The sequence below is a fragment of the Hyla sarda genome, chromosome 8 (genome assembly GCF_029499605.1).
Source record: "Hyla sarda isolate aHylSar1 chromosome 8, aHylSar1.hap1, whole genome shotgun sequence".
Lineage (NCBI taxonomy): Eukaryota > Metazoa > Chordata > Amphibia > Anura > Hylidae > Hyla > Hyla sarda.
Window position 1 is genome coordinate 34,918,117 of NC_079196.1, and position 25,653 is coordinate 34,943,769.

The 25,653-nt window shown below is 42.9% G+C and overlaps 1 protein-coding gene and 1 long non-coding RNA gene across 2 annotated transcripts in view; one reads left to right on the forward strand and one right to left on the reverse strand.

The window, feature by feature from the left end:
- LOC130284754 (uncharacterized) overlaps positions 1-25,653 on the forward strand; it is a 109,248-nt gene that overhangs the window by 57,106 nt on the left and 26,489 nt on the right. The window lies entirely within an intron of this gene.
- Positions 3,386-5,908, reverse strand: RPRM (reprimo, TP53 dependent G2 arrest mediator homolog). Its single transcript, XM_056535463.1, has one exon. It carries the CDS (start codon positions 5,735-5,737, stop codon positions 5,330-5,332), a length of 408 nt encoding a protein of 135 aa, XP_056391438.1. The 5' UTR covers positions 5,738-5,908; the 3' UTR covers positions 3,386-5,329.

Below are 25,653 nucleotides of genomic sequence, written 5' to 3' on the forward strand. Positions count from 1 at the left end.
CCGTCCACCGTAGGTTCCGAAGAGGAGCTGGGAGAGATTTACTTCTGCGGTGAATGCAGGATTCTTTTGTTTCTGTTGTTTTAATGTAACCTATGGGGAACCCAAGTATTAGTGCTCAATTTCACTGCAGCGCCACCACAGGGGAAATTAAGAATTACTCATTCATATCCATAGGCTGTCTGTGTACTGGAGGATGGGACACTCTTAGTAACCAGTCTTTACTTTAGCCAAATAATCTTTACTACATGAGCAAGAGAAGGTAAGTACAGTGTTTTTTTTTAATTAATTTTACACAATTATCTGCAGTGGGGGATTTGGCGGTGGATTCAAAGTGATCTGAATTTCTTGAGAATTTCCTAAAAATCTTAAGAATGTGCACCGAAGATTAATTTATGCAAAATATGTCCGCAGCATATGGATTGAAAACCCACTGCATTTCACTTCAGTGTGGATGCGCCCATAAAGCCACCATACACATTGTTGGCCAAACCTGCTGTATTTGGCAAGACCAGCAAACAACATGGGATCGAATGTCCATGGGGGCCTCCCGATTTTCCATGATAGATAAAGTTGGAGGGAGAAAAGGACCACCAAGATGAGGTTACTTGTCAGAAATTTTTGTTCTCGGTGTGATAAGCCCCCATTAGAAGACTCTGACAGCAGTTTACCCCTCCCCCCCCCCCTCCCTCCATTCAGGACTCATGAATATGCTGCTGAGCTAAGTGAAGGGATCCGGAGAAATAGCTGCCAGCTAAATGAGAATGTGTATAGTTAACAAAAAGCTAGTTTCACTCAAAGGTGTTTATAAATAATTATTATTTTTCCTTGCTGGTGAAAAAAAAAAATTATACTTACCCTCGGTCCCCCTCAGCACCCACTGTAGCTCCCATTGCAACTCCTTCTGGTTCTCACTATGCTCGCTCTTTTGCTTGATTCTGAGATGGGAGGTTGGAGCAGGACCTGCCATCTTAGCCAATCACTGGTGGCATTGGTGTCCCATCTTGTGGGCAGGTTCCGCTCCAACCTTTATTTTTATAAACAGGGAGAAGAGTTGAGCATTGAGGGACCAGAAACAACAGAACTGGAGCTGCAGGGGACAGGGGGTAGGTCAGTATTTTTTCCTATTTTCACCAAGTCCTGCAACTTGATAATTATTTTTGACACACAATTTTTTTTCAGCTTTCTTTTTCACTAAATATCTGCAGTTGTTTGACCATTTTGAGGTACAGAACGTGGACAAAATACATCCAACTTTTTCCAGTTCTTAAAGCGTACCTGTCATAGTGCAAAAAAAAAAGAAAAAAGTGATATGTTACTCAGGACCCAATCCTGATCATGTGCATATAATTTTTATGTATCTCGGACCTATATATCCAGAGCATTTATCTGCTGGTGAGTTACTTTTTCATTGTGCAGGCTGGAGGGGGCGTGTCAGTCTGTCTCCCTCACAGGAGCAAGCCTGGGCAGTCAGCCAATCAGTACTCTCTACTCTGTAACCCTTTCCTCTCTGGTTTTATGCTGTGTCATGTGTCAGAGGAAGATACTTGGAGCTTGCCTGCAGTAAACAGAAGATATTATGGTGACTTCATAATAGGATAAAATGTATAAATATAAGAATAGATCTTTATAAAATTAGTGCAAGGATTTTTTAGATAAAAGTACAGCATTTTTATGAATACATGTTCTATCTGTTTTATCTTCTCCTAGTAAAGCCGGATGATAATCAGCATAGCTGTCACTATGTGTGTCATTTATCTTTCACAGACCCCTGAATGTCTGATCAACTTTTGTGTCATTCAGGAGTCTGAGAAAGCTTTGACTATTTCAGCATGCTGGGAGTTGTAGTTTAGTAACAACTGAAGCTGCAATGTTTGTAAATAACTGTGTTAGAGCAGTGTTGCCTCCAGCTGTTGTAAACTACAGCTCCCAGCATGTCCACACATCCTTTATCTGTAGTTTTGCATACACAATAGAAATCTCCTATACTGGATACCGGTGTGCTTTATGGCCGGTATCCAGTATGCTGTAAAATCTAGACTAGTCTGTCTGGCTAAAAGACAGGCGACTCCTAGTGGTGGCTATTTTGAGCTTGAATTTCAGGTGAAAATTAAAAAATTTTTTAACAGGTGTATATTGTGAAATGTCATATTATAATGAGTCCTGCAATATATGAAAAGTGTTTAACAATGACAGTGCCTCTTTAAGTTCAATGGGAAAAAAATGCCTGTCTTCTGTGTACATGGCCTAAAATAATGAAACATAAGTGAATTTATATATGCTTTCCTATTGACATCAATAAAACACCAATTTTTGGAAGATTTTTTCAGACATAGTTACAGAATTACTGTGTAAATTACTGCTACTGTTGTATTAAAAGTTTTCTGTTAATGGTTTGTTTAAACCTGATTGGAGCACAATGCCCCACTTTTTATATATGTGCCAAATTAGTAAATCTGTTTAAAAATAAATAAATAAATAAACACCTTGTTGGATAAAATCGAAAAAGTTAAGAAACAAGAGTAAATCTGACCCACTGTTTGAATATAGAAAAAGATAATGAACACATTAATGTAACCTTACTGCCAGAATGATTCCCTATAAAGGGTCATGTTATACAGCGCAGACACCCCATGCAGGTAGCCTGTACTCATCTGCAATTTATCTGTACTTTGTAGCTGCCTCAAAACTGGTTCACTACAAATCTCTCTGGGTTATCACAAGTAGCTGCAGATTCGAGGTAACTACAGATAAAGTACAAATAAATCACAGGCAAATTACCCTTTTAAAAGGGTTGTCCAGGGAAAACATTTTTTTTTTATAAACGGCTGGTGATACTTACCTATCCCAATCCCCTGCAGGTGCTGTTCCAATGGCTCCCAGACTCCACTTATCAATGCTTATTCCTGGCTTCTGTGACATATCCCTGTAGGAACTGCCCCACTCGGTCAATCACTGGCTGCAGTGTTATGCTGCCTTAGTCAGTGACTAGCTGAGTGGGCAATTTATATAGGGATGACATGTCACTAGAACCAATAAGAAGTGGTGACAAGCGAGGACCAGTTACAATCAAATCGACAGCTGTGGGGGGGGGGGGGGGGATCAGGGTAGGTAAGTATCACTTATTTTTAATTTTTATATTAGCCACAGTCATATATCACTTTTCTTTTTAAAAATCCCTGACAACCCCTTTAACCTCTCAAAACGATGCAGGTTGCTGTTTATGGCATCCTGTAGGTTGCCTATAAAGACTGACATGGTAAAGGTAGAAAATCTGAAAATAACACTATATTAGATAATTTTTTTTAATTCACAGATTTCTGTTCAGTACATTATACCTGTAATTAACCCTTTGTAAAACACTTGGTACTTACCCCTCTAAGCAAAACCAGCACAACATTGACTTTACCAATAATTTATTTATGAAATGTCAAAGTGTAAAAGTATAATGCCTCTATGTCCATTGTATATATACAATATGTCCATTGTATATATAAAAAAAGAAATGACTCTTAACACATGCTCATCGGTTACATACTTCAAGTCAATTATTCATGTCCCCATGTTTGCATTATTGTACTGTGGCCTTATACAAAGGCATTGAATCAGAATGACCTATTAATTGTTCCATCTGTCACATGTCAGGACCAGTACATCTATTACAGTAGGTTCCTGCCTGGATAGCTCTGTGCTGGGTCCCTGTTCAGACTAAACAAGTCAACTTTTGTCATGTCTGAATATCATTTGAATTACAGATTTAAAGGTGTACTTTTCACGGCCCTTGAGGACTTTACACGTGTGATCGAATAAATCACATGCGTACAAAAGGTGATTCATTTTTTTTTTCTGCTTTAAAAAAAAAAAAAAAATTCTTTAAAATTTTTACAAGGTGTCAGTTCTTAAGATAGAAATATCTAACATAAAATACACTAAGCTCCCCTCCCCCTCCCAGTATTTGGCGTTCTGTCGTCTCTAAATTGCACCTGCTCCCTTAACTGTTTATAATACTCAATTCGCTTCTTTCCCCCATCTCGGGTATCCAGATGGAAATTGAGCCATTAAAGAAACATGACTTTTTTTTTCTTACATTTTTCCTCATATTCAAATTTAGAAAACAAAGTGACAGCTGGCTCAGATGGTAAAATGAATTAAATTAACATTATAAACCACTAAAGTCTTCACTTATAACATCCAAAAAATAAATAAAAAAATAAAAACATTATGAATAGGCAATATTGAAATCAGTAAATCTGTTATTAGTAATAAAAGGCATTTAACGTCACAGAACACTACACAAAAGTACTAAAAGAAAACAAAAAAAACAATAATAAAATACTCATCATTAATCCAAGGCAGTTTTCTGTATATTTTCTGTATATAGGCATGCACAGCATAGAATATCACTTTTAAATAAAAGGTGAAAATTATTTTAATGCATAAAATTTTTTCCCGATTTGATTATTTTCGAATGTTTTATACTTTATGGGGTCTGTCATTGTATTCTGAGTCATCAGCTACTTACTTTAACTCATTCCCAGCAGGAAGCAAATAAAAAAAAAAAAAAAAACATCTTAAATTAAAGAAACCTCTCTGATCTATTGTGGATTAAAAAGACCGTCAAATCCAAGGGAAAAGCAAATAAAAAAATAAATAAAAAAAAGGGACTAAGTACAATATTGAGTATATAAAATGGCATATAAGAAAGATAGTAAACATTCACAGTTTCCTTTTTTTTAAAAAAAATAAGCAAGAACAACGTAAAATACAGAAATAACAGTCAAATACAATTTTTTAAGTTTCCAAAAAGGAACAGCAATATTAAATAATGCCACCAGTTTTTCGAAGATACGAAAGCTTTTGTGTTTGAAAGAAGAAAAAAAAAAAACAAAGAAACAAAGAACAGCCGCAGTCATAAAAAACTAAAATAAAAAAAATATTACAATCAAAGTACTGAAATATCTCCGGTTTCAAGCTAGAAACAAAGTAAACTCATGTATCTGTGCTTTACACCACCGTACGTTACACTCTCACAAGTGCTTTGGAGATAAACGGTGCCTCGACCTACGTTCCCCCTCCTTGTAAAGTGCTGTTGGATCAGTTTTTTTTAGCATCGCTCCTGGCGTTCCATCAGGGATTTGATCAAATAGCAACTTCTTGAGCCTTTTTTCTCTTTTCCCTCTTCGTATCCATCATCCGGAAAAAAAAAAAAGAAAAACTCCTCTTCATCTTCATGTTCCTTTTTGTTCCTTCGACAAACGGGACAGAGAAACAAAAGGCAAAACGTGTTGCTTCAGACATTTTAAGACATTGACGATATTCTTTCATGGTTCCCTCAGTAAGGACCGACAATTACTGCCTCAACTTCTTTGGACGGTCTTCGTTCTTTGACCAAAAAGTTTATCATCCCTTCGGACTTGATGAGAAGGTTGCAGCCTAAAAAGAAGATTCCAAACACCACGGTGAGGGACAGGACGCACATGACTGCGATCTGAACCACCCTCATGATAAATAGGTTCTTTTCATCCGCGGCGGGCTCCAGGAAGCCGTCGTCTGTTACCACCGAAGCTTGGGTGCAACATCCCAGTAGGTCCCCTAGAGCATTGCTGCTGTTGGCGAGCAAAACCACAGCGTCTGTCTGATTCATGGTCCCAAAGTTATCGTACAGCAGTGAAAAGTCAAACAGGTGGTCCCGCTGCTGCAACTGTGGAAAAGAATTCAAAGAAAAGAACCCATTAATCATTGGATTTCCCTTCTTCTTCCGCTCCTGCCGCTTCGGCAACTGTGGTTGGTAATGCTATAGTAAGGAATAAAGCCTCTCAGCTGGCTCACTCTTTAGAGTACCTTTTTTTTCTGCAATCTTAATCAGTTTCTTTCAGTTCATATGCAGCCAAGCAGAAAAGAAAGCTGCTGTCTTTATCTGTCTATGGTTATTATAAAGCTCTGGGTCCAACCATTAACCAGAGGGAGGTGTTTGAATCCATTAGTAGAGTTCTACCAGAGATGTGGGGACACAGCACCACCTTATGGCGATTGGCTGCAATTACCTTGAGTTTCGAAAACTAATTGGATTTTTTCACGCATACATTTCGCAAGTTAATGGCTTAAGTCACGCAGAGAGTACATTAAAGAAGCATTAAAAATAGTTTAAGTCTATAGACCAGATATAGCACTCTAAGTCATTATCTGGATAAAAGTTACATTTATATAAGTGTAGGTCGTCATTATCATTTGCAAAGTAAATAGGGTTTTCTCAAATTAAAATATTGCTGTAAGGCAAAGTATATTCTTATGGCAGAAGATGTATGATGTATATATGAAGTATTTTTAAGTGCTTTCTATTATTTAAACAAAATATAAAATTAGACAAATGGCACATTTGGTACTATATTTAAGAAAATACTGTAACTCAAACTCATACATAACGAAAAAGAACCAGTGTCCTACTCTAAATATACAGTATGGGGGATATTTATCAAAACCTGTATAGAGGAGGAGAGGACCAGTTGCCCATAGCAACCAATCAGATTGCTTCTTTAATTTCTTCAGAGGCCTTTAAAAATGAATAAAGTGATCTATGTTGCTATGGCAACTGCACCACTCTTCCTCCACACAGGTTTTGATAAATCTTCCCCTATGTCCTTATGCACTCACAATGCCTATATCTTCTCATGGTGCACAGATTCAGTAGTCATGTAATCCTTGGAAAATAACAAAATGAAAAAATGTATATATATATATATATATATATATATATATATATAGGTACTCCGGTGGAATTTTTTTTTTTTTTAATCAACTGGAGCCAGAAAGTCAAACAGATTTGTAAATACTTCTATTTATCCTTCCAGTACTTATCAGCTGTTGTATACTACAGAGGAAGTTCTTTTGTTCTTGAATTTCTTTTCTGTCTGACCACAGTGCTCTCTGCTGACACCTCTGTCCATGTCAGGAACTTTCCAGGGCAGGAGAGGTTTGCTATGGGGATTTGCTCTTACTCTGGATAGTTCCTTAGACAGACAGAGGTGTCAGCAGAGAGAACTGTGGTCAGACAGAAAAGATATAGAACTTCCTCTGTAGTATACAGCAGCTGATGAGTACTGGAAGGATTAAGATTTTTAAATTGAAGGAATTTACAGATCTGTTTAACTTTCTGGAACCAATTGATTGAAAAAAAAATGTTTTCTATCGGAGTACCCCTTTAAGGAAATTTTAGGGTAGGGTCACACGGAACGGCTCCACAGCGCGCCTCCAGCTGTGCCTGCTCTTACTGGCAATTCGCCGCTATGAGCAGACACACAGTGTTCTGCGAAACGCTGCACGCATGCACAGTGTCCTCGCAGACATCTGCTCCCTGAGCTAGGCCGAGAGCAGCAGCGATGTGTGTACATTGTGCATGTGCGCGGTGACTCGCAGAACACTGTCTGCTCATAGCGGTGAATTGCCGGTAAGAGCAGGCACAGCTGGAGGCACACTGTAGGGTCCATCATTGGCGGATCTGCAGCGTAAAATACGGCGTAGATCCGTTCCGTGTGACCCTACCCTTCGATGTTTTGACATTGACCATGTGCTAAGTTTTTTTTTTGTACAAATATTCACCCAACTTTTTCATAAATTCGATTTAAATTTTTTATATATTTTTGGTCAATTTATCTGTACATGAGAAATACCCTGTGAGCCCCATTTAAGGAATATAAGTCCTCTGCATAGGGAAAGGGGTGATGGTGACAAACGTAGATGCCTCCCCTGAGGCAGAGTCAGGAAAGTGTTGAGAGGCCCTCACCCTGGTGGCTACAGGCCCAATATCCTAGGTCAGGATATTTCAATACAAGGCTACGACAGAAAACTAAATCATTGCTTCGGATGAAGAAAAGTCTAGCAATGCCACTACCTATGGTTCCTAAATTCCATATCCCAAAGCTAAATTAGACCCGGTTCGCACCAGGATTGGAATGTTTATGTCAAATGGGATGCCGACATATGTGAGCACATATAGACACAGGCCCCATAGACTTAAATGGCCTGAACGTAGTCAGAAAGTGACTACGTTCAGGTAATTTCTGAATATCTACGTGTTTTCCCTTGAACCCTAAAGTTGGTAGGTTTTGTGGTTTGCTATGTTTTAGGGTCTGAGATAAAACAGTTTACATTCCGCCTCTGAAGTCTATAAGGTCTGTTCCTAACTGTACTCAAATACATGTATATATGCCACAGATGGCACAATCTTGGTGTGAATGGACCCTTAAAGGGGTACTCCGTCCCTAGACATCTTATCCCCTATCCAAAGGGGATAGGGGATAAGATGTCAGATCGCCGGGGTCCCGCTGCTGGGGACCCCCGGGATCCCCGCTGCGGCACCCCGCTATCATTACTGCACAGAGCGAGTTCGCTCCGCACATAATGACTGGCAATACAGGAGCCGGAACATCGTTACGTCACTGCCCGCCCCCTCAATACAAGTCTATGGGAGGGGGTGTGGTGGTCATCACGCCCCCTGCCATAGACTTGCATTAAGGGGGCTGGCCATGATATCACGAGGGGCGGAGCCATGACGTCACGCTGCTCGGTCCCCTGTATCGCCCGTCATTAAGCACAGAGCGAACTCGGCGCGGTGCCGCAGCGGCGATCCCGGGGGTCCCTAGCAGCGGGATCACGGCGATCTGACATCTTATCCCCTATTCTTTGGATAGGGGATAAGATATCTAGGGGCAGAGTACCCCTTTAAAGGGGATGGACTATTAAAAGCTTAGGGAAAAGGGATAATGGTGGGACCCCCGCATTCTCAAGACTGAGTGTTGCTTATGAATAGAGCATTAGTGCTTGTGGCTACCGCTCCAGTCCCTGCTATGGGACTGACAGGGATAGCTGAATGCCATCTGTCAGTCCCTTAGTGACTGGTGCTTCAGAAGGGTCACTCAGGGAGTAGTGATGAGTGGCATATGTCATATTCGAATTCACGAAATTTCGCGAATATATGGGCGAATATTTGTCCTACATTTGCGAAATTTGCATATTCAACATATTTGCGGTTATTTTCGCTTTGCGTAAATGTATTAGGAGATGGATAGATGTATAGATAGATGGATAGATGGATAATATAGATAGATAGATAATATAGATCGACAGGTAGATAGTTATCCGCATGTGCAGACGCGCATGCGGCTAACTATCTATCTATATTATCTATCTATCTCCTATTTATCTATCTATATTATCTATCTATCTCATATCTATCTATATTATCTATCTATCTATCTATCTATATATCTATCCATCTATCCATTTATCCATCTATCTATCTATCTCCTAATGTTCTTTGTCTATACAGAAGTGATAATGGGTCTTTGACATTTTTCATTTTGAATATTTTCATGTCATATTCGCGAATATCGTCACCATCTATCTACCTATCTACCTGTCATTTTAGTGACGATATTGGTGAATATTCGCTCTCCAGTCTAATACAGTAAATAGTATAGGAACCTTCTTTAGACCACAAGCTGGAAGCAGGGAGGGATGAGATCACTGTGATGTGTTCTCTGTGAAAAAATAAATAAATTACAAATATTCACGAATATGCAAAATTCGCAATAAATATTCGAATTGCGACTATTCACACTCAACACTATCAGGGAGCTTTATTCCCCAAATTACTGGGGGTCCCAGTGGTCAGACCTCAAAGATCATACATTCATCACCGATCCTGTAGATAGGTAAGAAAACGCTTTTAGTGGGAAAACCACTTTAATGGATGATACTAGTATAGAAAAGAAGGACCTGACTGACCAAGATATTAGGCTAGAAAAATGATGCAAAAGTTGCCGGAGTCACATTTAAAGGGGTATTCCAGGATCTTTTTTTTTTTTTATTTGACTATGCTACAGGGGCTGTAAAGTTAGTGTAGTTCATGATGAATCTGCAACTAATGCAACAGCTGTAGGCACCCTGATTGAAAACCACAGGTCTTTTGAATGGATGCAGCTCATTTATGTTTCAATGCGTGGGGTGGCTGATGTGTGGGAGGGAGGAAAATGCGATTATGGGATTTGTAGTCAAAGACGAAAACTCAAACAGGAAATACCTGTTCACAAAAAGCTAGCCACAGTGTTATGGTAATCTCACAACATAGCCATTTAGCCCCAAGACAAGCGCAGATCCTTCCTAAGTATGTCCATTACTGTCTGCCAGGTACGTGCTAAAGTCATCTTATAGTGGATAACTCCTTTAAGTGTTTTGAAGTTCGGGGGGGGGGGGGGGGTAGTGAGGGAGGGATAAGTAAGAAAGAAGGAAGCCGGAGAAAAAGTGAGTGAAAGGGAAAAAAAGAATATAGAGAGATGAGGGAAAGGAGTAAGGAAAATCCAGATTGAACCATAAAGTGTGAATAATAAGAGAGAGAGAGAGAGAGAGAGAGAGAGAGAGAGAGAGAGAGAGAGACTGAGACTGAGCTGTTTTGCAGGACACACTACCTGTGAAGGTGGTATGGTGAGCTAATTTAAATATATATATATGCACATATCAAATGGGTCCAGAAATTTAAACAGATTTCTAAATTACTTCTATTAAAAAATCTTAATCCTTCCAATAATTATCAGCTGCTGAAGTTGAGTTGTTCTTTTCTGTCTGACAACAATGCTCTCTGCTGACACCTCTGTCTGTCTCGGGAACTGCACAGAGTAGAAGAGGTTCGCTATGGGGATTTGCTTCTACTCTGGACAGTTCCCGAGACAGGTGTCATCAGAGAGCACTCAGAGAGAAAAGAACAACTAAACTTCAGCAGCTCATGAGTACTGAAAGGATTAAGAATTTTTTAATTGAAGTTATTTACAAATCTGTTTAACTTTCTGGAGCCAGTTGATGTATATAAAAAAAGTTTTTTTTTTCCTGGATAACCCCTTTAACCCCTTCTCCTGTCAGTTTATGTTGTTGAGCTGCACACCTTCATTTTCTAGGAGTCACATTTAAGCCTATAATTTAAAGTTGTTAGAAGGTGCGAATCCCCTCAGGATTAACACGGCTGTGACTCCCATTCCCTCTAAGGTCCTACGCAACCAATTGTAGAACGTTTGCATCATATTGGTGACTTAAGTTGAGCTCAGTAGAACCATGGGGAGGTGTGTGGTGGTCGTAGAACGGACGCTAAAATACGGCCATTATTTATTGCACCTAATCTTTCTATTTCGGGGTGCACCTGCTGTTCTGCATGCACGTATTTTTCGCGTTCTCTCTCCATCATTTCCATAAATCACTGTTTACTGAGAGGGAAGAGGGAATGAGCGTGCATAATAAACGCCAAAAAGCAATAGAAAGCAATTAGCGCTCCCAGGTTGTATGCCGCCTCCAGAAATCAGCTCTACTATTCTCTAGTATTCCTATTATGGCTTCTTTTGGTTTTCCTAAACAGTGTTTCCCAACCAGGGTGCCTCCAGGGGTTGCAAAACTACAACTCCCAGCATGCCTGGACAGCCTTTGGCTGTCCAGGCATGCTGGGAGTTGTAGTTTTGCAACCCCTGGAGGCACCCTGGTTGGGAAACGCTGTCTTAAACAATGATAATCCTCCTAAAGGTGCGTTCACACTACGGAATTCCGCGGTGTCAACTTAAAGGGGTATTCCAGGCAAAACCTTTTATATATATATATATATATATATATATATATATATATATATATATATATATATATATATATATATCAACTGGCTCCGGAAAGTTAAACAGATTTGTAAATTACTTCTATTAAAAAATCTTAATCCTTCCAATAGTTATTAGCTTCTGAAGTTTTCTGTCTAACTGCTCAATGATGATGTCACGTCCCGGGAGCTGTGCATGATGGGAGAATATCCCCATAGGAGCTGGACAGCTCCCGGGACGTGAGTCATCAGAAAGCAGTTAGACAGAAAACAGTAACTCAACTTCAGAAGCTAATAACTATTGGAAGGATTAAGATTTTTTTTTTAATAGAAGTAATTTACAAATCTGTTTAACTTTCTGGAGCCAGTTGATATATAAAAAAAAGTTTTTGCCTGGAATACCCCTTTAACATTAGTGTGAATGAGTCTCCGCAAGACCCGTTAACACTGCGGAATTTCCGCGGCGGACAATTCCGCCGCTGAAATTGTTCTGCCCAAAGAAAGAACATGTTCATTCTTTGCTCGGATTCCGCGAACACTGCATAGCCGTCAATGGTGACGGCTCAGTGCCCCGCGGCCCTAGAGCCGAAGCAACTCCGGCGACGGCTGCCTGGCGGAAGATTCCACAGTGTGAACGCACCCTTAGAAAGAGAGGGTTAAGGGGGTACTCCCGTAGAAAACCTTTTTTTTTTAAATCAACTGGTGCCAGAAAGTTAAACAGATTTGTAAATTACTTCTAATTACTTCTATATATATATATATATATATATATATATATATATATATATATATAAAAATTATAAAAAAAATCTTAATCCTTCCAGTACTTATTAGCATCTGTATACTACAGATGAAATAATTTTCTGTCTGTGCCACAGTGCTCTCTGCTGACACCTCTGTCCATTTCAGGAACTGACTAGAGCAGGGGGAAATCCCCATGGCAAACATATACTGCTCTGGACAGTTCCTATAATGTACAGAGGTGTCAGCAGAGAGCACTGCAGGCGGACAGAAAATAAATCTAAGGGTGCGTTCATACGCTTTTTGTTTTTGCGGGTTTTCCGCTGCGTATTTGAAAGGGGGCGGGGTATTCTCGGCTGTCCGCAGCAGATTTTCCACAGAGGAATTTAAGCTGCGGAAAATCCGCCGCAAGCCCTGTTGAAGTCAGTAGTGACTGCGGCAGATTTTCCGCTGCGTAAATTCCACCGCAGAAAATCTGCTTTGGACATCCGAGAAGAGCCCGCCCACTTTCAAATATGCAGAAACTAAAAGCGTGTGAACGCACCCTCAAAAGAAAATAATTTCCTCTGTAGTATTCAGCAGCTAATAAGTACTGGAAGGATTACGTTTTTTTTTTTTTTTTTTTTATAGAAGTCATTTACAAATCTGTTTAACTTTCTGGCACCAGTTGATTTAAAAAAATAAAAAAAATAAAAAATACGATTTCCACCGGAGTACCCCTTTAAGTGTTTTCCGTCTGCCTTTAACATCTCTTCAAATAAGAGGGGCGCAGACAGGCGTCTCCCGGAGACATCTAAATCAAAGTTAGAAGCAGAATGCCCCCACAATAACGCAGGGCTCACCTGTCTGGAGTCTTGTGAAGATCCGATCTTTTAGGGAGGGGTAAGCCGAGCTCCGAAGACGCCGTGCGAGTGACTCAGGAATCTCGGCGTCGGCTTCTGGAACAATTTTACCACCTGATTCCTGTAGCAGCCGAGTTCTGGCAGAGACTCAGAGACCGCAGGAACATTTCCCTCATACGGCTGAACTGATGGCTCTGATCTGAACTGTTGTTGCGATGCCCCAGAGTCCCATGGTAATAACACGCCATGATAGCGTCCCTATGGAGCACGCCATGATAGCGTCCCTATGGAGCACGCCATGATAGCGTCCCTATGGAGCACGCCATGATAGCGTCCCTGTGGAGCACGCCATGATAGCGTCCCTATGGAGCACGCCATGATAGCGTCCCTATGGAGCACGCCATGATAGCGTCCCTATGGAGCACGCCATGATAGCGTCCCTATGGAGCATGCCATGATAGCGTCCCTATGGAGCACGCCATGATAGCGTCCCTAAGGAGCACGCCATGATAGCGTCCCTAAGGAGCACGCCATGATAGCGTCCCTGTGGAGCACGCCATGATAGCGTCCCTATGGAGCACGCCATGATAGCGTCCCTAAGGAGCACGCCATGATAGCGTCCCTGTGGAGCACGCCATGATAGCGTCCCTATGGAGCACGCCATGATAGCGTCCCTAAGGAGCACGCCATGATAGCGTCCCTGTGGAGCACGCCATGATAGCGTCCCTATGGAGCACGCCATGATTGCGTCCTTATGGAGCACGCCATGATAGCGTCCCTGTGGAGCACGCCATGATAGCGTCCCTGTGGAGTACGCCATGATAGCGTCCCTATGGAGCACGCCATGATAGCGTCCCTATGGAGCACGCCATGATAGCGTCCCTGTGGAGCACGCCATGATAGCGTCCCTATGGAGCACGCCATGATAGCGTCCCTATGGAGCATGCCATGATAGCGTCCCTGTGGAGCACGCCATGATAGCGTCCCTGTGGAGCACGCCATGATAGCGTCCCTATGGAGCACGCCATGATAGCGTCCCTATGGAGCACGCCATGATAGCGTCCCTATGGAGCACGCCATGATAGCGTCCCTATGGAGCACGCCATGATAGCGTCCCTGTGGAGCACGCCATGATAGCGTCCCTATGGAGTACGCCATGATAGCGTTCCTGTGGAGCACGCCATGATAGCGTCCCTGTGGAGCACGCCATGATAGCGTCCCTGTGGAGCACGCCATGATAGCGTCCCTGTGGAGCACGCCATGATAGCGTCCCTATGGAGCACGCCATGATAGCGTCCCTCTGGAGCACGCCATGATAGCGTCCCTATGGAGCACGCCATGATAGCGTCCCTCTGGAGCACGCCATGATAGCGTCCCTATGGAGCACGCCATGATAGCGTCCCTATGGAGCACGCCATGATAGCGTCCCTATGGAGCACGCCATGATAGCACCTTTACTAGTGACTTATAATAGGCCGGTCACAAGATTCATTTATGCTAAATTAATTTTTTTTTTTTTTTTTTTTTTTTAACCTCTTTAATGACAGCCATTTTTTTCCCTTATCTTATCCATAGAAAACAAAATGAATATATTTTTACAGTGTAAAAATGTATTGAAAAAATACGTTCAAGTGGGTAGATGTTCTGTGCATTTTCTGCTGCAGATTTTCCACATCAGACCCTACTGAAGTCAACAATCTGCAGAAAACTCTGAAGACCTGCACGTGTGAACTCGCCCTTTCAGCATATTTCTAGTCATGTGTTCAAAGTGCCTGGTAGCTATTGAAGATACACTATTAAAGTGAACCTGTCAGGGCAGCATAGGATAGAGGGAGAGATGTTAAAGGGGTACTCTGGCCCCTCCCATAGACTTGCATGTCGGGGGCGGGGGGTGACGTCACACGGGGACAGAGTCGTGACGTCATGATACTCCGGCCCCGTGGTCGCCACCTGGCTGTTTGTGAGCTGGCACCGCGGCGTGCAGCTCAAACAGGTGGGTGGTGAATACAAGATTGAGTGGGACCCCCGCGGTGAGACATCTTATCCCCTATCCTTTGGGATAAAATGTCTCAGGTACCGGAGTACATAAAATGTCTCAGGACCAGAGTACCCCTTTAAAGGGGTCATCCAGGAATAGAAAAACAGAGCTGATTTCTTTCAAAAACAGCACCACGTCTGTCCCCAGGTTGTGTGTAGTATTACAACTTGGCTCCATTCACTTTAATAGAACTGAGCTGCAGAACCACACCCAACCTGGAGACAGACAGGGAGAATTTTTTAAAAGAAATTAGCTCTGTTTTTCCATTCCTGGATAACACCTTAATAGGGGTACTCCGCCACCTGAACATCTTATCCCTTATCCAAAGGATAGGGGATAAGATGTCTGAATGTGGGGGTCCCGCCGCTGGGGACCCCCACAATCTCCCTGCTGCACTCTGCAGCACCGGAGTCTTGTGACATCATAGCCACACCCCCTCAATGCAAGTCGTCCCCCCTCCCATAGACTTGCATTGAGGGGGTGTGGTGGTGACGTCACAAGCGGGGCGTGACTGTGATGTCACGAGCCTCCGCCCCGCATCGACAGTCATCCAGCTCCGGCACTGGATGTCTGTGGTGCCGCAGCCGAGATCTTGTGGGTCCCGAGCGGTGGGACCCCCGTGATCAGACATCTTATACCCCTATCCTTTGGATAGGGGATAAGATGTCTAGGGCGGAGTACCCCTTTAAGCTCACAGCTGTTCAAAGGCATATGCTTGTTTGTTGTATTGCTCTCTTGTATTGCCAATGGCTGTCCGAGCATGCTGGAAGTTGTAGTTTTGCAACAGCTGGAGACACACAGTTTGAAAGACACTGCTTTATCCTCTGATCTCTCCCTATACCTGAACAGAGACCACACGACCGCATGAAAGCGATAACAGGTTCTCGCAAACTAATTGGATCCTAAAGGGTTAATTTTTCCATCCAATTAGAGGTTAGACATGTGACCCTCCTTGGGCTCCTGATTAATATTGGCTTGCCAACCTTGCCAACGGTTGTCAGGGCATGCTGGGAGTTGTAGTTTTGAAAAAGCTGGAGACACACAGTTTGGAAAACACTGCCTAATACCTCTCCCTATACCTAAACAGAGACCACATGACCAGCCTGATATCTTGTAGTTCAGGCAGCATGAAAGCGATAACAGGTCTTGCAAACTAATTGGATCCTAAAGGGTTAAAGGGGTACTCCGGTGGAAAACTTTTTTTTTTTTCAATGAACTGAGGCTAGAAAGTTAAACAGATTTGTTAATTACTTCTATTAAAAAATCTTTACCCTTCCAGTACTCTTTAGCAGCTGTATGCTACAGAGGAAATTTATTTTCTTTTTGAATTTCTTTTTTGTCTTGTCCACAGTGCTCTCTGCTGACACCTTTTTCCATGTCAGGAACTGTCCAGAGCAGCATAGGTTTGCAATGGGGATTTTCTCCTGCTCTGGACAGTTCCTGATATGGTCATCAGGTGTCAGCAGAGAGCACTGTGGACAAGACAAAAAAGAAACTCAAAAAGAAAAGAATTTCCTCTGTAGCATACAGTTGCTAAAAAGTACTGGAAGGGTATAGTACCCCTTAAGGACCCATAATGTATGCGTACATCATGAGTCCGCTCCCGATGTATAACGCGAGGCCACGGGACCCGAGGCTAATAGCGCGCGGCATTGATCGCGGTGCTGCACGCTATTAACCCTTTAGACGTGGCGTTCAAAGTTGAACACCGCGTCTAAAGTGAAAGTGAAACCATGCCGGTTAGCTTAGGGAGCTGTTCGGGATCGCCGCGGCGAAATCATGGCATCCCGAACAGCTTGCATGACAGCTGGAGGATCCCTACCTGCCTCCTCGCTGTCCGATCGCCAAATGACTGCTCAGTGTCTGAGATCCAGGCATGAGGAGTCAAGCGGCAGAATCATCGATCACTGTTTTCCTATGAGAAACCATTGATCAATGTAAAAGATCAGTGTGTGCAGTGTTATAGGTCCCTATGGGACAATGATCAGTGTGTGCAGTGTTATAGGTCCCTATGGGATAAAAAAGATCAGTGTGTGCAGTGTTATAGGTCCCTATGGGATAACAATGATCAGTGTGTGCAGTGTTATAGGTCCCTATGGGATAACAATGATCAGTGTGTGCAGTGTTATAGGTCCCTATGGGATAACAATGATCAGTGTGTGCAGTGTTATAGGTCCCTATGGGAGCTATAACACTGCAAAAAAATGTAAAAAAAAAAGGGAACAAACATCATTTAACCCCTTCCCTATTAAAAGTTTGAATCACCCTCCTTTTTCCATAAAAAAAAAACCCAGTATAAATAAAAATAAAAATAAACATATGGGGTATCACCGCGTGCGTAAATGTCCGTATTATAAAAATATATCATTAATGAAACCGCACGGTCAATGGCGTACGCGCAAAAAAATTCCAAAGACCAAAAGAGTGCATTTTTGGTCACTTTTTATATCACGATCAATAAGTCCTATCGATGCAAAAATGATACCACTAAAAACTTCAAATCACGGTGCAAAAAATGAGTCCTCATACCGCCCCATACGCACAAAAATAAAAAAGTTATAGGGGTCAGAAGATGACATTTTTAAACGTATAAATTTTCCTGCATGTTGTTATGATTTTTTCCAGAAGTACGATAAAATCAAACCTATATAAGTAGGGTATCATTTTAATCGTATGGACCTACAGAATAAAGATAAGGTGTCATTTTTAGCGAAAAATTTACTACGTAGAAACGGAAGCCCCCAAAACTTACAAAATGGTGGGTTTTTTTCTGTTTCGCCGTAGATTTTTGGGTAAAATGACTGACGTCATTAAAAAGTAGAATTGGCGGCGCAAATAATAAGCCATAATATGGATTTTTAGGTGCAAAATTTAAAGAGTTATGATTTTTTAAATGTAAGGAGGAAAAAACGAAAATGCAGAAACGGAAAAACCCCGGGTCCTTAAGGGGTTAATTCTCTTGGGCTTCTGATTAATATTGGCTTTCCAACCGACTAATTGTGATGACTGGCAATGTGCCGCCATGATTACGTTTGAAGAGTCTGCGTGCAATTACAGATACATTAGATAGAACGCACTTCAATGCGGAGAGATTCTATGACTGGCAGACAAGTCACATCGGATTCTACCCAGGACGTATTACCAGCAGCAATAACAATAAATACCCCCGTACAATCCATTGTACTCCGTGACTCCTCCAGTTGGACCTTTTAAGTCTTGACAGACATAGTTTTGATAAAGGAGACGAAAATCATTTTGTGAAGCTTTGTGTTTCATCTTCTCAAGACGGTCAAGAGATGGAATAACAGAAAGTTTCAATTATATCTGTTCTGTGAACCTCAGTATAAGAAATAGCTACGGAGACCTCGCCTGTGGCAGGGCTCATGTATAATGTTTATAGGCTCCCAGCAAAAGAAAATGGATTCAAAGGAAAAGTATTTGATATATTTTTATTTAAACGTAGCACATGTATTGACTTTGTCATTTAAAGTGGATTCGCAGTGAAGAGTAATGAGAAAAAAACCTTCACAGAGCTCTAAGATCCTGAAGTAATGTACTTTTTGGAGCCTCGGTAGGTCGTGCTGCAGACCTCTCATTCTTCCTAATTCACTAACAGGAGGTTGTTATCTATTGTTTGCTACATTACAGATACAGTGGAGATTCAGCCTGGATATAGTCATTATCTTTCCATCAGAAATCCCCCTCCTGATCCTTCTCATATTAAAGAGATCAATGTCCATGCTGCTGTAATCACAGGGCTTCATTAACTAGCAAGATCACTCAACAGGCATGCAGGAATATTGTCACGATTCGGCAGGCTGGAGGTGGATCCTCTGTGCCAGAGAGGGATAGGCATGGACCGTGCTAGTGGACCGGTTCTAAGCTGCTACTGGTTTTCACCAGAGCCCGCCGCAAAGCGGGATGGTCTTGCAGCGGCGGTAGCAACCAGGTCGTATCCACTAGCAACGGCTCAACCTCTCTGACTGCTGAAGATAGGCGCGGTACAAGGGAGTAGACAAGAGCAAGGTCGGACGTAGCAGAAGGTCGGGGCAGGCAGCAAGAATCGTAGTCAATATGGCAATAGCAGGAGGTCAAGTACACAGTATGGACAAACACAGTAAACGCTTTCTCTAGGCACTAAGGCAACAAGATCCGGCAGGGGAGTGCAGGGGCAGTGATCAGATATAGTCTGGGAGCAGGTGGAAGCCAATTAAGCTAATTGGGCCAGGCACCAATCATTGGTGCACTGGCCCTTTAAGTCTCAGAGAGCTGGCGCGCGCGCGCCCTAGAGAGCGGAGCCGCGCGCGCCAGCACATGACAGCAGGGGACCGGGACGGGTAAGTGACCTGGGATGCGATTCGCGAGCGGGCGCGTCCCGCTGTGCGAATCGCATCCCCGACGGCCATGACAGTGCAGCGCTCCCGGTCAGCGGGACTGACCGGGGCGCTGCGGAGAGAGAGACGCCGTGAGCGCTCCGGGGAGGAGCGGGGACCCGGAGCGCTAGGCGTAACAGTACCCCCCCCCTTAGGTCTCCCCTTTTCTTTGTCCGGTAACTGCCTCCCCTGGGATGAGGACACCGGGAAAGAATGGAGGGTTTCCTCAACGGCAGGCAGTACAGCAGGAGTGGGAATGGGGAGGGAGGGCAGAGGGCGAAGCCTGGCACGGGGCAGTGTGACACCAGGACGGGGGCCATGAGGAGGCACTGAGGCTTGCCTGACGGGACTGGGAGGGGGGGAGAGGCACTTCCTATGGCAGGCAGAGTCCCAGTTCTTGATCTCCCCGGTGGTCCAATCAAGGGTGGGAGAATGAAGCCGGAGCCATGGCAGACCGAGGAGGACCTCAGAGGTACAGTTGGGAAGGACGAAGAACTCAATGACTTCATGATGGGGTCCTATACACATCAGGAGGGGTTCTGTGCGGTAACGCACGGTGCAATCCAACCTGACTCCGTTGACCGCGGAAATGTAGAGTGGCTTGACGAGACGGGTCACCGGGATGCGGAATTTATTCACCAAGGAATCCAGAATAAAATTCCCAGAGGCACCAGAGTCCAAGCAGGCCACGGCTGAGAGGGAGGAGTTGGCTGAAGGAGAAATCCGCACGGGCACCGTGAGACGTGGAGAAGCCGACTTTGAATCAAGAGACGCCACACCCACGAGAGCTGGGTGCGAGCGTGCGTTTCCCAGACGTGGAGGACGAATAGGGCAATCCACCAAGAAATGTTCGGTACTGGCACAGTACAGACAAAGATTTTCTTCCCTACGGCGATTCCTCTCTTCCTGGGTCAGGCGAGACCGATCCACTTGCATGGCCTCCTCGGCGGGAGGCCCAGGCGTAGATTGCAACGGAGACTGTGGGAGAGGTGCCCAGAGATCTAAGTCTTTTTCCTGGCGGAGCTCTTGATGTCTCTCAGAAAAACGCATGTCAATGCGGGTGGCCAAATGGATAAGTTCTTGCAGGTTGGCAGGAATCTCTCGTGCGGCCAGCACATCCTTGATGCGACTGGATAGGCCTTTTTTAAAGGTCGCGCAGAGAGCCTCGTTATTCCATGATAATTCGGAAGCAAGAGTACGACATTGGATGGCGTACTCGCCCACTGAAGAATTACCCTGGGCCAGGTTCAGCAGGGCAGTCTCGGCAAAAGAAGCTCGGGCAGGTTCCTCAAAGACACTTCGAATTTCCGAGAAGAAGGAGTGTACAGAGGCAGTGACGGGGTCATTGCGGTCCCAGAGCGGTGTGGCCCATGACAGAGCTTTCCCAGACAGAAGGCTGACTACGAAAGCCACCTTAGACCTTTCAGTAGGAAACTGGTCCGACATCATCTCCAAGTGCAGGGAACATTGCGAAAGAAAGCCACGGCAAAACTTAGAGTCCCCATCAAATTTGTCCGGCAGGGACAAGCGGAGGCTAGGAGCGGCCACTCGCTGCGGAAGAGGTGCAGGAGCCGGCGGAGGAGATGGTTGTTGCTGCTGTAGCTGTGACTGAAATTGCTGTAGCTGTGACTGAAGCTGCTGTAGCTGCGACTGAAGTTGCTGTGTCATGGTGGTCAAGTACGACAGCTGGTGATCTTGTTGGGCGATCTGTCGGGCTTGCTGGGCGACCAGCGTAGTGAGGTCAGAGACAACTGGCAGGGGAACCTCAGCGGGATCCATGGCCGGATCTACTGTCACGATTCGGCAGGCTGGAGGTGTATCCTCTGTGCCAGAGAGGGATAGGCGTGGACCGTGCTAGTGGACCGGTTCTAAGCTGCTACTGGTTTTCACCAGAGCCCGCCGCAAAGCGGGATGGACTTGCAGCGGCGGTAGCAACCAGGTCGTATCCACTAGCAACGGCTCAACCTCTCTGACTGCTGAAGATAGGCGCGGTACAAGGGAGTAGACAAGAGCAAGGTCGGACGTAGCAGAAGGTCGGGGCAGGCAGCAAGAATCGTAGTCAATATGGCAATAGCAGGAGGTCAAGTACACAGTATGGACAAACACAGTAAACGCTTTCTCTAGGCACTAAGGCAACAAGATCCGGCAGGGGAGTGCAGGGGCAGTAATCAGATATAGTCTGGGAGCAGGTGGAAGCCAATTAAGCTAATTGGGCCAGGCACCAATCATTGGTGCACTGGCCCTTTAAGTCTCAGAGAGCTGGCGCGCGCGCGCCCTAGAGAGCGGAGCCGCGCGCGCCAGCACATGACAGCAGGGGACCGGGACGGGTAAGTGACCTGGGATGCGATTCGCGAGCGGGCGCGTCCCGCTGTGCGAATCGCATCCCCGACGGCCATGACAGTGCAGCGCTCCCGGTCAGCGGGACTGACCGGGGCGCTGCGGAGAGAGAGACGCCGTGAGCGCTCCGGGGAGGAGCGGGGACCCGGAGCGCTAGGCGTAACATATATCTATCTATCTAACCAAAGGATACGTTAGCCAGCACTACTAATTCCAAACTATTATATGGACCTGGCTTACAGGTGCAGGCTGCTGGGCTAAATATACAGCAACAGGAGAATACAGCAGCACACTGCTAGCACAAAGATATAGATAAAACATGAGTATATAGATACAACATGAAAAGCTATACAGCTATGGTGTAAGAAATGGAAATATAAAATTATGAAGTTATGAAATAGTGAGGTACTTAGCTTGCAATTTGGAGGCAAAATAGCTTGGACCGCCCCACCACGGTAAGGTGACCTCATTGGGACGGACCCTACACTATGAATATGCCTCAGTGTGAACAGTTCAGCAGGCATTGCAGGATCTGAAACATCCAAGGCACCTTATATACACCTGATAGAGGTGGGTGGGGTGCAAGAGCCAACATGGAAGTGTCTTGGATGTTTCAGATCCTGCAATGCCTGCTGAACTGTTCACACTGAGGCATATTCATAATATAGGGTCCGTCCCAATGAGGTCACCTTACCGTGGTGGGACGGTCCAAGATATTTGGCCGCCAAATCGCAAGCTAAGTACCTCACTATTTCATAACTTCATAATTTTATATTTCCATTTCTTACATCATAGCTGTATAGCTTTTCATGTTGTATCTATATACTCATGTTTTATCTATATCTTTTTGCTAGCAGTGTGCTGCTGTATTCTCCTGTTGCTATCTATCTATCTATCTGATATCTATCTGATATCTACCTATCTATCTCATATCTATCTATCTATCTGTCTATATATCTGAAATCTATCTATCTATCTCATATCTATCTCATATCTATCTATCTCTTATCTATTTATCTACTGTATCTATCTGTCTATCTCATATCTATCTCATAGCTATCTATCTATCTAACTCATATCTATCTATCTATCTATCTATCTCATATCTATCTATTTCCTATCTATCTATCTATCCATCTATCTATCTATCTATCTATCTAATATCTATCTATTATGTATCTATTTATCTATCTATCTAATGTCTATCTATCTATTTAATATCTATCTCATGTCTATCTATCTGTCTATCTCATATCTATCTATCTCATATCTATCTATCTCATATCTATCTATCTATATATCTGTCTGTGGTGCCTTGGGGGGGGGGGGTATATGGCAGTTGGGGTGTTGCTATGCGGTATACCGATGGTGTAATTAACTCTTGCCAGTCGTGACGCCAGGGTGGGGGTTAATACTGTGATGCTTGGCCTCTCGCCACCCTTCCCAAGAGTGATAGGGATTTGAAGAATAAATGCAATGTCCACAACCAGAAGCTGTGCTGAAAACTGTCGGAAACTTTACTGAGTATTTTCTGCAACAAGGCTAACAAGAACAGTCCATATAACAGAGTCTATATACAGCGCAGCTGAGATTGATGTATGGTTGGGACTTTTGTAAGTTCTTTAGATTAGTAGGATTTTGTAAGCTCAGATCTGCTGGATTTAGGGTTATGTTTAGGTCCAGGGGTCTCGCTAGCATAAGCAGGGAAGTTGTAAGAACTCACTGTTAGATTCAGGCCGAGGCCGGCAGACTGTGGCCTAGTAGCAGTCGTTGAAAGTTGTCTGCCCTCATGAAGTGTCAGCAACCCAAGAGAGCGATTATTGGACGCAGCTCCCTTATATGGGCAGGGGCTGAACGTTTTAGGATTGGTCCAAACCATCTGTCAATCATCTTTACAAAGTATTATGGGTAATCACATGACCCATGAACCTCCAAAGGTCCTTTTACTTACCATAGAGTACTAACCCGAAAAACATGACCTAAGGTTCTGCGACACTATGAAGGTAAGCATACATATTATATACAGCATTTACATGTAATTTAACAGAATATTAACTATATGAGGGGTGACTAGGGAATGATCTATCTCATATTTATCTATCTATATATCTATCTATCTATCTATCTGTCTATCTCATATCTATCTCATATCTATCTATCTATCTATCTATCTATCTCATATCTTTCTATCTATCTATCTCATATCTATCTATCTATCTCATATCTATCTATCTATCTCATATCTATCTAATATCTATCTATCTCATATCTATTTATCTCATATCTATCTATTATCTATCTATCTCATATCTATCTATTATCTATCTCACATCTATCTATCTCATATCTATCTATCTCATATCTATGTATCTATCTATCTATCTATCTATCTATCTATCTATCTATCTCATATCTATCTATCTATCTATCTCATATCTATCTATCTCATATCTATCTATCTCATATCTATCTATTATCTATCTATCTCATATCTATCTATCTATCTCATATCTATCTATCTCATATCTATCTATCTATCTATCTATCTATCTATCTATCTCATATCTATTTATCTCATATCTATCTATTATCTATCTATCTATCTATCTATCTATCTATCTATCTCATATCTATCTATTATCTATTTCATATCTATCTATCTATCTATCTATCTCATATCTATCTATCTATCTCATATCTATCTATCTATCTATCTCATATCTATCTATCTATCTATCTCATATCAATCTAATATCTATCTATCTCATATCTATCTATCTATCTATCTCATATCTATCTATCTATCTATCTATCTATCTATCTATCTATCTATCTCATATCTATCTCATATCTATCTATCTATCTCATATCTATCTATCTCATATCTATCTATCTATCTAAACCAAAGTAGTAGAAGGGCAGCACAACCAAACCATCAGCAAAAAGTAATAAAGTGTCAGGTGCCTGCGGATTCTGGAACCCTGGTCAGAGAATTTAATGGAGTGTCCAGTCTGTAAGTGTATAAAATACTACAAAGCAAAGAACACTCATTTTAGATTTAAAGCACGCATTTACACAGTGGGATGACTTGTCATGAGAGAAGATCCTGGGCCCTGGGGAAGGGAGGGATTGTTGAGGTGCAGATACTGATTTACGGAGTTCTGCCACATTAGCCATTAAAATTAAAGGGATTGTATCTGCTTTCTAAAAAGAATGTTGTTTTTTTTTTTTTATCTGCGTTGCCAAAATCCTAGACTAAAAACAATAGTATAACAGCTAAGTTTTATGTACTTAAACATTTTAGTTAATACGATTGAAAAAAAAAAAAACGTTATTCCAAATATGTATAATTACCTGAGTTGTGTTCACTTGCCAAGTCTGATATGATAGAATGGGCGGCTGAGCAAAAAAATAAATAAAACATGTTGCGCTGACATCTAGTGGGGAATCATGATATTGCATGTTATTACTTTACCTATGTTGTGAGCGTTCACCTAGAAGAGACATCATAGATTGATAGACGTAGCAGATTATTAGATCGATGAGGCTAGGGCTACATGGCGACTACAGTCAAGCAACAGCAAACCGCAATTAAATCGTGCAGCCAAATATTTGTGCAATTTGTATGTTACCATCTGTTATAGTTACAATTTGACTGTAAAAAAAATTGCCAAATAACAGTTGTCCCAAGCAGGATGCAGA